Here is an 11,579-nt window from a genome sequence, read left to right as displayed (position 1 = left end):
TGGTACTTGCCTCATTGATGAAAGATCACAATATACCAGTTTATCCGGACAGGACACGAGACTAGGTTAGTTAGTCGGTTCATCTAATTGCCAAACATTGACACATGATCTCCAATTGTTATGTGTTGACTGCTGGTGTATCACTTTAATTTTATTTTATTCATCTTCTGTATATCTTGTGTTTCAGTAATACAAATTTGAGTCATCATAGGAAGAATATTGATTACGAGGATATCATGGAAGACTTCACTTCAAAGAATACTAAAAGAATGACGTTGTTCAAATAAATATTATACATCGGGAGTTGAATAGGTATGATCTTTTATGTACCCAATTGTTATGTAAGACATTATATCATATACATTATGACTGCTCATTAGTTCATTTTTTTCTAGTGAGCTAGGGCCCCACTTTTTATTTTTGCATAGGGCCCCGGGTTTTGCCGGCCCGGCCCTAGCTGCAGGCAGGACCTTGGCTGATAGCGAGCGAATTCAATTTGCTAGTTAACCCCCAGGACAAAAGCAACAACAGGATTAACAGGAGGATGGTCACTCGGTTTCGATCTAAGCTCAACATCTTGGAGCTGAAGGAAATGTATCTAAACGGTCGGCAATATACCTGGTCAAACGAGCGAGCGGAGGAAACTCTGGAAAAGATAGACCATGCGTTTTGCACAAACTCATGGGAAGATTTGCACCCATCTAGCCACCTCATGGCCTTGGGCTCGGCAGTTTCTGACCACTGCCTGATGTTGTTGGATCTCAATGCAGACCTGGTCATGGGAAGGCGTTTCATGTTTGAAGCCTTCTGGACTAGGGTTGAGGGGTTTATGGAGGTGGTCAGCGTGGCGTGGGGCTCCATTCCTACGGCAGGTAACCCATATGTGGTTTTGGACGCCAAGCTCCGGGCGACTGCAGAAGCCCTTAAGAAGTGGAGTGTTAGGAGAATTGGCAATATAAAGATGCAAATTGCCATTGCAATGGAGGTGATCCTTAGGTTGGACAAGGAAATGGATAGTCGACCTCTTACACAGCCGGAGCATGCACTGCGAAAACTGCTAAAGAAGAAGTTGCTCGGCCTTTGCTCGTTGGAGAGAACCATTGCGCACCTGAGATCTCGCATGCTCTTCCTCTGTGAGGGATACGCAAACACTGTGTTCTTTCATAGTCATGCGCGACACCGGTAGAGGAGGAGTACGATCACTTCCTTGGCGCATGGGTCAAGCATCGCCACGGGGCAGGACGAGCTCTCGGCCATGGTGGATGGATATTTTGAGGGGCTCTTGGGTACCCCACAAGACGGCGAGTGCTCGATCAATCTGGAGCAATTGCAGCTGCCAAGGAGAGACCTCTCGCACCTTGAAGCTCCGTTCTCGGAGGAGGAAGTAAGAAAGGTGGTCAAGGCTATGCCTTTGGACAAAGCGCCGGGCCCGGATGGCTTCACAGGGCGGTTCTATGTTGTTTGTTGGCATATCATCAGAGAGCATATCACGCGGGCGTTCGAGCTTTTCCACCGCGGAGATGTGCGGGGTTTGCCTTTGATCAACAAAGCTATAGTTTCTTTGCTCCCCAAGATTGATGGCGTAGTGCAGCTTAAAGACTTCCGGCCGATCAGCCCCATGCATGGCGCAATAAAGATTTTTAACAAGGTTTTGGCGATAAGGGTGGCCGTGGAGTTGCCGAACCTGGTGGGGCATCACTAGAGCGCCTTCATCAAAGGGCGCTCGATACATGGCAACTACATGTTGGTACAATGCACGGCCCGACGTCTCCATGCACTGCAAGATGCCACTGTCATGCTCAAGCTAGATATCACAAAGGCCTTCGACACGGTAAATTGGGCCTTCCTCGTTGAAATCCTTTGTGCAATGGGTGTTGGCACTAGATGTATCGATTGGGTTTGTGGCCTTTTGGGAAAGCTCTTCCACGAGGATTTTGGTGAATGGATTGCCGGGCCGGCCCATCTTCAATTGTTGTGGTTTACGCCAAGGTGGCCCTCTGTCCCCGATGTTGTTCATTCTAGTCATGGAGCCTTTGCACCAAATGGTCGAGCTCGGCTCGTCTAGGGGCATCACGGCGTCGCTCGCGCGGGCAGGCCTCAGGCAGCGCATCTCTAAGTTCGCGGACGACGGCATGCTATTCATCAAGCCCTATGACCTCAATCTTCAGGCCACCTCCTTCATCCTGGACCTCTTCAGCCGTGCATCTGGGCTACGAATCAATCTCTCTATGAGCGAGGCGCTGCCAATCCGATGCGACGAACAAACCATGATGCAGGTGAGCGCAATGCTGCGGTGCCCGATCGGTTCGTACCCGTGTAAGTATCTTGGTCTTCCCCTCGCGATCAGAAACAGAAGGCTGCACATCTTATGAGCATCGTGGATTGTCTGGCGAAGAGGCTCCCGAGATGGCGGGCGGCCAGCATGCCGAAAAGTGGTCGACTTCTGCTTGTCAAAGCTGTTCTCTGTGACATCCCGATCCACACAATGATGGCCCTCGACATCCCTCAGAAAGTGATCTCGGCAATGACAAAAAATTGTAGAGGCTTCCTATGGTGCGCCAAGGACAGAGCGAATGGGGTCAATGCTTGATTGTGTGGGACAAGCTATGCACGCCAAAGTGGGCTGGAGGCCCGGGGATCCCAAATTTGAGCTGGCTCAGCACCACTATACACGCACGACGACCTTGGTTGCAGCGAACGGACACATCCAGGCCTTTGGCAGAATTTGACATCCAGGTCCCAGAGAAGGCAAGGGCGCTCTGCGCGGCAGCCATGTGTGCAACTGTTGGGAACGGGCGACAAACCCTCTTCTGGGAGGATCGGTGGCTCGATGGATTTCGGCTGCAAGAGATCGCGCCTCACATATACGAGTTTGTGAGCCGATCTGCGAGGCGCTCTAGAACGGTGGATCATGCACTGACTGATGCTGGCTGGGCTAGGGACGCTGGTCCTGAACTCTCTGCGAAGGCTCTGCAGGAATACCTGCATCTATGGACACAAGTCGGTCGGGTGACTCCGACTCCGGAGGCCACCGATGAGATTAGCTGGGCCTGGGAACCGGATGGTACATACTCCAGCAGATCTGCCTATCAAGCTAACTTTTGGGGACGTGAAGTTTCGTCGACTGCTGTTTTCACGTGGTCGTCCAGGGCTCCATTACGATGTTGTTTCTTCACCTGGCTTGCGGTCCAAGGTAGATGCTGGACGGCAGATCGGCTTGCCCGTCATGGCCTGGATCACCACGACAGCTGCCCTTTCTGCGCCCAGCATGAGGAGTCCATTGGGCATATTCTGCTAAACTGCGTCATGGCTAGGGAAGTCTGGACTATTGTCTGCACGGCCCTGGAAAAGCCAGATTGGATTCCGACTAGTGAGACAACATTGGTGGAGTGGTGTGCGACGAAGAATGGCACGAGCCAGAGCATGAAGAAATTGAGGACGATCCTCCTCGGCGTCCTTTGGGAGCTTTGGAAGCACCGGAATGCCATTGTCTTCGATGGTGCCACACCGTCCTTGCGAGCCTTGTTGCAAACCATTGTCAAGGAGGGCCGGAACTAGAAGGAGGCGGGTCTTATCAAGGGAGACGTGGAGGCTCTCTTTAGAGTTGTGGCTAGGTGGGAGGGTATGAGAGAGTAGAAGTTCAGGTATTCTTTGTGATGGGGTTTGGGTTTCATGTAACGTAATATCATGTAACACCAAATGTGGAGGGGTTCTTCCCCCTTTCCCTTCTTTAATATATAGTGCGCACGCTCGTGCGCATTCGAGAAAAAAAAAGAACCAAGAACTTAGAGGTTTGAGGGACGGAATCGACTACGGCCGAACAAAGCCCTCAATTGAGATCCTAAATTTTAAAAGAAAGCATTCCCAGGCGAAACAAAGAACACATACTACATTCATAGTTTGATCATCGCCTACAAATTGAAAGTTATTTTACATCGCGATGCCGCCCTACCTTAAACTAGCCAAAATTGGAGCTCTCCGGTTGCGGTGGCGACGCCGCCATCGTTGTCGGAGGAGACAAGATCAATGTACATCTTCTCTTGATCCTCGGTTTCGCGGCGCCATCCAGCCTGCTTAGCGTCGAACTCGCGCGCGGCGGTGAGCGCCTGCTCGAAGAGAAGTTCATTGAGTTCCTCGTCCCGCCGGCGACGCACATTCTCCTCCTCCTGCTCGCGTGCAGTGCACTCGGCGAGCGCTGCTTTGAAGGCGTCCGCGTCGGGCATGCCGAGGTAGTCCTCTGGGCCGATGAGTCGCGGCCACTCGGGCGATCCTCCCCCGGCTCCCTCTTGACGGTGCGGAGTGGAGGAAGCTCGCCGGGCTCCCTCTTCACCAGAAGCAGTGGCGCGCCTGATGAGCTGCCCGCCTTGAAGCGTCGCGCATGGCGCCGGTCCTACTCCTTCGTCTCGTGAGGAAGGAGGGACGCCGGCACCGGGAGCCTATAGCCGGCGTACCGTTTGGCAGAGCGCTTGCGCGCCGCGTCGGCGATGACGCAACACTTACGCTCCGGGTCTTCGCCGCCTCCGCGCCGGCCAGAGCTCCACATCGTAGCAGATCGGTGGGCGGGAGCGGCGGATTTAGCTCACCAACGGCAAGAAATCGGAGAGGGGATTGGGGAATCGCGTCGGCGGGGGTAGGTTCAGCATCGTATACTCGCTGCAAATCCATAGATATACCGCGGGGGGAGGGGGGAGGAGGAGTTTGCGGGTCATCGTATAATCATTACAGGCCGGGCGACCATACGGGATCTGGTCTAGCCCAAAAAAGGGGGCCAAACCAATATAGTCGCCGGATTTTTAGAGTTTGTACGACTATAAGGGGTCTGCTAGAGACTTATACCAGTTCATGAGAGAGTAGGCTAGCGTAGTTTGGCTAGGTGTGGTGTGTGTAGCTCGATGTTCGCATCGTTGTGTAGCGTCTTGTAATTTTTTTACTCTTTTCTATAAAAATATGGTATATATCATTAGCGAACTCTTAAAAAAATTCCTCAAAGCCTGGAATGGTCCGGATCTTTTGGACTTCGTCAACGAAACGAATGTCGAATGCACTGTGACATGTCGGCCCAACAACACATGGGGGTTCCACTTTCTAGGGCCGGTAAACAATTTAAACTACAGATGGCATCCCTCAGGCCGCCGTCGGAATTGGATGCGGTTATTTCTATAAGAACCGGCAGTATGAAACTTTAGTATTTTGGATTTGCAATATGAGAATTGAAACTGAAGTACATATATTTTATTATTATATGGTTTGAAATTTTGATTGGATATGAGTAGCATGGATGGTGCATGTTAAGGTGGGAATTTTTTCATGCATGGTGACATGGTGAGTTGACATAGTTGCATGTTGAAAAAGTTAAATTTAGTGAAGCATGCATTTTAGCATGATGAGTTGGCATGGTTGCATTTAAAGATAATTGAGATAGTAATGATCAGTTATTTAGATATATATGATGTGATAAAGCAGTGTTTAAAATTTTCTAAATAGTACTACCTCCGTCTCAAAGTAAGGGTCTTAAGTTATATTGAAATTAAGATACTTATTTTGGAAGAGAGTATAAACCAGGATGCCCTGCTAAATCATGAGCTAAATGAAATCACTAAACAAAAATAAGACATCACTTAGTTTAAGCCGCCCGTAAATCATTTAAAACATATTTATCCCTTTCTCTCAAATAATAAAATGAGCTTAGGGCATCTTCAACGGCGTCTTACAACGAACACACTATTTGTCTGCAGACATTGATACGAAAGCCAACCATCAGCCCGCCTCCCCTAAACGTCCTGCCCTGTCTATTTCATTTCAAATGCATAGCAACATGAAGCAAACTAAAATGCGGTGTTTATAGCGCCCGGTCATAAACAAGAATAGGTGCATGTTTATAAATTTACATGCGGCCAATCACAAAAAGCTTCAGTCCGGTAGTCCATGCAAAAAAATCAAGAGTTTTCATTTTTCTGCGACAAACACTTTGTAATCTGACTTTTGGTAGAAGGAATACCGAATTGTCGATTTGAGATAACCTACAAAGTAACACTTGTCTGCTTTGGGATCAAGTATCTCTATCTCTACTCCTATAAAAATCTGAGTTGATAGTGATGGTGTGTCTGTCATTCTTGATTTACAATCATTGGATCTGCATCTAACGGACAAATGGCAATTTATGACAATTTTGCAGAAAGGCACCCGCACTAAGGTAGATATTTTAGATAACCCCCTATCTCTCTCGACTAGCCACATCTCGATACTCCTATAAAAATCTGAGTTGGGTAATGATGTGTCTACCATTCTTGATTTACAACCTTCGGATCTGCATCTAACGGACATGAAGCAATTTCTAGAGATTTTGCAGAAAGGCACCCGCACCGAGGTAGATATTTTTAGATAATCCCATGTCTGTCCCGACTAGCCACATCTCAGAAAAAAGCTCCATACAAACAACCAATAGTCGACAGTGTCAGAACCGATCTACCGAAGTGGCTTTTGTCGGCGTCGTCCGACCCATGCTCCTCTCCACCCTGTCACCCACCACTACCACGACTCTCCCATCCTCGCTGTCTCCCCCGCTCCCTTCCTTCCTCCGCCCGACCACGACAAGTACGACACCGACGCCGTTAGTCGACGGACACGTCTCCTGCTTCTCCTCTGTTGCAGTAGTCCGACCACCCATCATCAACACCACACCCCCTCATCCTCGCCGCCCCTTCCGCCCCCTTCCATGTTTCCTCCGACGACAACCTATGCATCGCAACTTTGCCTCCGGCGGTGTCTGTACCCCAACAAAGCCCCTCATGCCTCCTCCATTTCCTGCTACGGCAGCCCCCTGCCACCGGCTACGTGCTGCTCATCCTCGGCAACATTACCTCCACCTACTACTAGCAAGGAGCAGATTTCTTGTGATTTGCGCTTGTCCTGAAGTATATCTTTTGCTTCCGGAGCATGCATTTGGCCTTTGTTTTTCCAGCCGCCATTTATTTCATTCATCGATATTGCGATGTATAATGACTATGGAGCCATGCATAACTAAACATATCTTGCCGAGTCCCATGCTGGACTTGCGAAGCACTACTTCGACTTCGAAACCAGGCTTTACTTACTTTTTCTATCTGTTATTTAGCGTAAAATCTTCTTGTGAGATCTTCTGTTTTTTAATTGATGGAGGTAAGTGGTTTTCATTGTTTGAAATAATAATGCTTTGTTTGCACTCTACTCTTATGAAAGAGCTCGTGCTTTGTTCTCTAAGAGTTGGCCCAATTGTGAGTATTGTAGTATTTTGTTTCCAGTGAGGAACTCATTGAAATACATGTGAGAAGTGACTGGTTTTCATTGTTTGAAATAATAATGCTTTGTTTGCACTCTACTCTTATGAAAGAGACCCAATTGCGAGTATTGTAGTATTTTGTTTCCAGTGAGGAACTCATTGAAATACATGTGAGAAGTGACATATTTTGTTTCTCTCATGAAAATATTATCAGACTAAGAGATTTGATGGTGTCATATCCAGTATGTTTTTCGTTAACCAGGGATAAGGATATGTGATACATACGTAATCTGATACTCCCTCCGGTCCTTTTTAGTTCACATATAAGGTTTGACTGAAGTCAAGCTTCGTAAAGTTTGACCAACTTTGTAGAAAAAAGTGCCAACATTCACAATCTAAAATCAATACTACTAGATGTGTCATGACTTAAAGTTTCATATTATATAACTTTAGCATGGCAGATGTTGATATTTTTTTATATAAATATGGTCAAACTTTGTGAAGTTTGACTTTAGAGAATTCTAATATGCAGAGTAAAAAGGACCGGAGGGAGTAATAGTTATTTTGCACGAATAAAGAAAAAAATGTTTTGTCTGATAAACACCCTCAAATGTGTAATATCAGATCAAACACTAAGTGAGGCAATTTGGCTCCGTGGATCTAGGGAGCCTAGAACTTTATTTTAATTGAGAAGGATACTTAAAAATTCCAAGACAATTGATTTTTTTCCTCCGGTATAGTTGTTTTTCATAAATATGTAAAATTTCATTAAATACTATATGATGATGTGGCACTATATTGTGATTCAAGAGATTTTGTCCCTACTGATAGGAGGGGGTTGTGCGGATGTCCGTTGTAATGAGGCTGGTCATAATGGAGAGTAACTTATACTAGTGTCATACAGTAGTCTAAGTTACTATATTCATAGTGCAAAGTAACATAGTAGTAATGTCATAGAAGACTTTATTAATTAACTTGTGACTCATCTTGTCTTGGAAAGCGCTATGTTACAGTAACATATTATGTTACCACTTCTCATTAACTACAAGCCACATAAGCAAAAATTTCTCGAAGTGCACTATGTTACTTGCTAAGTTACTCCCACTCTGACTAGCCTGATAGAAGGGGGTTGCGCGGATGTCCGTTTACAACGAGACAATTGTCTCTCCCGTTGTAAGACTATGAATATGTTTCTTCCGTTGTAATGCACAAGCATTGTGCTAATTTGATTGTAAACATAATTTGGTTGTAAACGTTTTACATAAGTTTCAGAACCCAAATTTTCATATGCGACAAATTGGGTTTATTTTCATTCCATAACTCTTATGGTGCCAATTCAGCAAACTTTGACAGTGTTCTGTTCAGTGTATAAGTTGTTTTTACCATTTCTAATGGCGCCAGCACACTGCTACAATGGATGTAATTTTTACTATATCTAATGTTTCTTTAACCGACATAACAAACGATGAAATAGATCAAAAGCTTTTCTAGAAAGTAAGCAAAAGAATAAACTAATTGAAAAGCTTGGGCATCACATCCTCCAAAACTTGCTGACCGTCGGTCGGTCAGATCCACAGAGCGAGCGCGCATCTACGCTGCCACGCGCGCCGCGCATCCCTCGCTTCCTCCTAGGACGACACGCCGTGGCCCGTCGACAGCCTCTGTTTCTTATTCCTGCCGCCCATGCTCGCGTCCTCCTGCGTCGTCCATGAGGCCGGCATCCCGGAGCCCATCGCCGGGGAACACCACTTGTTGACGCCATTGTTACTCGACGGCCGTGCTTGCGCAAACGTAGGTCCAGAGGTACAGGATGGACTCGGGGCCGGGGCCGGGGCCTGGACCCGGCGGCCCATAGGTGGCGCACCGCACGCGAACCCACCGGCGACGAGGTCGGCCTGGAACATGTCCACGAACAGCTGCTGCAGCTCCTCGAAGCTATCCTGCAAAGTCACCGCCTCATCAGTAACATCCACTCAAGCCGCTGATGTGAAGGAAAAACAATGTCAGAATGCGGTAAGGAGTTGATCTAACTTACGGTTGGCGTGGCCTGGCTCATCATCTCCGCCATCTCCCCGAAGAAGTCGCCCATCCCCGACACCTGCGTCCACGGGAGAATTCCGGTAAATATCTAAATTGGTTGGCTCGATCCAAAGAAACGTGATACATGGTCGGGTACGTACGTCTTGCTCGCTGCGGCCGTCGCCGTCGCTGTCGTAGACGCCGACGTCGTAGAGGAGGCGCTTGCCGGAGTCGGAGAGCACTGTGCGCACAACATGGAAAACAGAGGACGCCCCGTACGTGGCATATGAGTTTTACCTTTTACGCAGGCTAGCAGGCGGCAGCAGCAGAAAGATGTGCTTCGTCGCCATGAAAATAACTTGTGCGCGCTCGCTAACTAATTAATGGTGATGGAATGGAAGAATTAATGACCGGAGTATGCGCTCTGGATCTCCTGGAACCGCTCCTTGGCCTCCTCCACGCGCGCGGAGCTGCCGGACGCCGAGCACCGGTCCGGATGCCATGTCTGCCACAACAAGATCGAAGAGAACGATCTGATTACAGACAGATTCACGCATGGGTTCCGAATCAACACGAATTACTGGAGACACGCGAACAGCCATGGGTACACGAACAACTCACCATGGCGAGCCTCCGGTAGGCGAGCCTGAGGTCGGCGTCGGAGCACTCCTTCTTGAGCCCCAGGACGGCGTAGAGGTCGGCGTCAGCGGCACCGGAGCCCATGGCGCCGGCAACAGAGGGCTACGTACGGACGTCGGTCGCTGTTGCAGCAGCGGTCAAGCTTGTCGCCGGGACGGTCGTCGGCAGCTGGCCGGAGGGGAAGGAAGCGGGGCCGGAGGGCCGAAGGTGGCGTACGATTGAATGTTCACGAGCGGGCGGACGAGGTGGGGCTGTGTGTCTGTAAAACTCTCTCTCTCTCTCAACAGGTTGCGTGGGTAGTAGAACGTACGAGAAGAAGAGAAGCTTGTGGTGGCCTCGTGGACGGGTGGGGTCTCCCCTCCACCCGCCGCCGGAAGCCTCCAGAAGCGTTGAGAGGGTGAGACCGACGGCCGGCTGACTTGCTTTTTTCTTCAGTAAAAAATGGGGCAGGAATTTCTGCTTTATGGAGAAACCGCAACGGGATGCCGCAAATTGGGACCACGTCGGAGTACTTCACCAAACCATCTACTACCCCTATAAAAGAAAAAGAGGACGGATAACCAACCAATCAGATTCATTTATTAGCGAGATCTAATGACCCTTAATCCTTCAATGTTTAACTCTCTGGTGTTTAACGATACAAACCACACATCAAGCCACTAACCCATCGATCGATAACCCTGCCCCGTTGTTTAAAAAAAAAACTCTGGCAACAACGCACGAGGCACGACCTACTGCCCCCTCCTCCCAACAAACGGCACAACACGGGCGGTTCCTCCCGTGCGCCGTTCGACGCCCCGCTGTTCCTCCAGCAGCCGTTCGCCGCCGCTGTTCACCGTCCGTCACGCCCTTCGCCGCAGGTCGCCACAGGCCGCCTCGCCCTTCGCCGCCGGAGCCGTCACGCCCTTCGCACTTCCCTCTTCCGAACTGCCCATCACTTCTCACGGGCGCCCTCTCTCCCGGCCTCCTCGCCGCCTTCCCGACGCCCTCGCCAACGCGTTCTCAGCGGGGCTCCCCGTCCTCTCACTGGACCTGACACACTCCTCGGCGCCGTCACCCCCCCCCCCCCCACCCCGGGTCGCCGTCGCCATTGTGCCCTCGCCGGCGCGCTTGTCGCCGGTCTCGCTAATCTGCAGGCGGATGCCAATCTGCAGCAGCAACACCAGCTTCTGCGCGCGAGCAGACGCTAATCTGCATTCAAGAGAAGATGCATGTACACTCGTGGCTCATTTATTTGTTTTACTGTTTGTTCTGTAAGTATTCTCTAATGCCAGCAATAATAGTGCTGCGGCGAACATTGTCCATGCTGCTAGCGATGTACGTGTGAGGAACAGAACGGAGCCATGGTGGAGAACGTCAGCACTATTGTGGCTTTTGTGCTACCCATATGAGACTACGTCTCCCTTCACTGAGTAAATACATAGGCAATTCTTCACCAATCCCACTACATGTTTGTCATAGTTACGAGATACAGTCGATTGATGCTTGCAGCCATGATTCATGTTCAGTTGGACCAAATTGGACATGCTATGAGGTCCTTATTTCTCAAAGTTGGCTCTGTTTTAGTTATGGTTTTTACTGTATCTAAATAAACAATTTGATTTATGGCTTATGGTGAAGGCGAGAGGATATTCTTTTCATTATGGTAATTGACAGTTACATA

At 49.0% G+C, this 11,579-nt stretch overlaps 1 protein-coding gene across 1 annotated transcript; it reads right to left on the bottom strand.

The window, feature by feature from the left end:
- Positions 1 to 8,664: 8,664 nt before the first annotated feature.
- On the bottom strand, positions 8,665 to 10,217 carry LOC125520440 (chaperone protein DnaJ-like). Its single transcript, XM_048685366.1, has 5 exons — positions 9,899 to 10,217; positions 9,689 to 9,782; positions 9,439 to 9,518; positions 9,294 to 9,356; positions 8,665 to 9,198 (listed from the first exon to the last, which is right to left on the bottom strand). The coding sequence occupies exons 1-5, from the start codon at positions 9,998 to 10,000 to the stop codon at positions 8,887 to 8,889; spliced, it is 651 nt and encodes a 216-aa protein (XP_048541323.1). The 5' UTR covers positions 10,001 to 10,217; the 3' UTR covers positions 8,665 to 8,886.
- Between the last annotated feature and the right edge of the window lie 1,362 nt (positions 10,218 to 11,579).

Source organism: Triticum urartu, chromosome 7 (genome assembly GCF_003073215.2).
Source record: "Triticum urartu cultivar G1812 chromosome 7, Tu2.1, whole genome shotgun sequence".
NCBI classification, from domain to species: Eukaryota; Viridiplantae; Streptophyta; class Magnoliopsida; order Poales; family Poaceae; genus Triticum; species Triticum urartu.
Note: the sequence above shows the minus strand (reverse complement) of the source record. Positions and strands in the feature narration are given on the sequence as shown.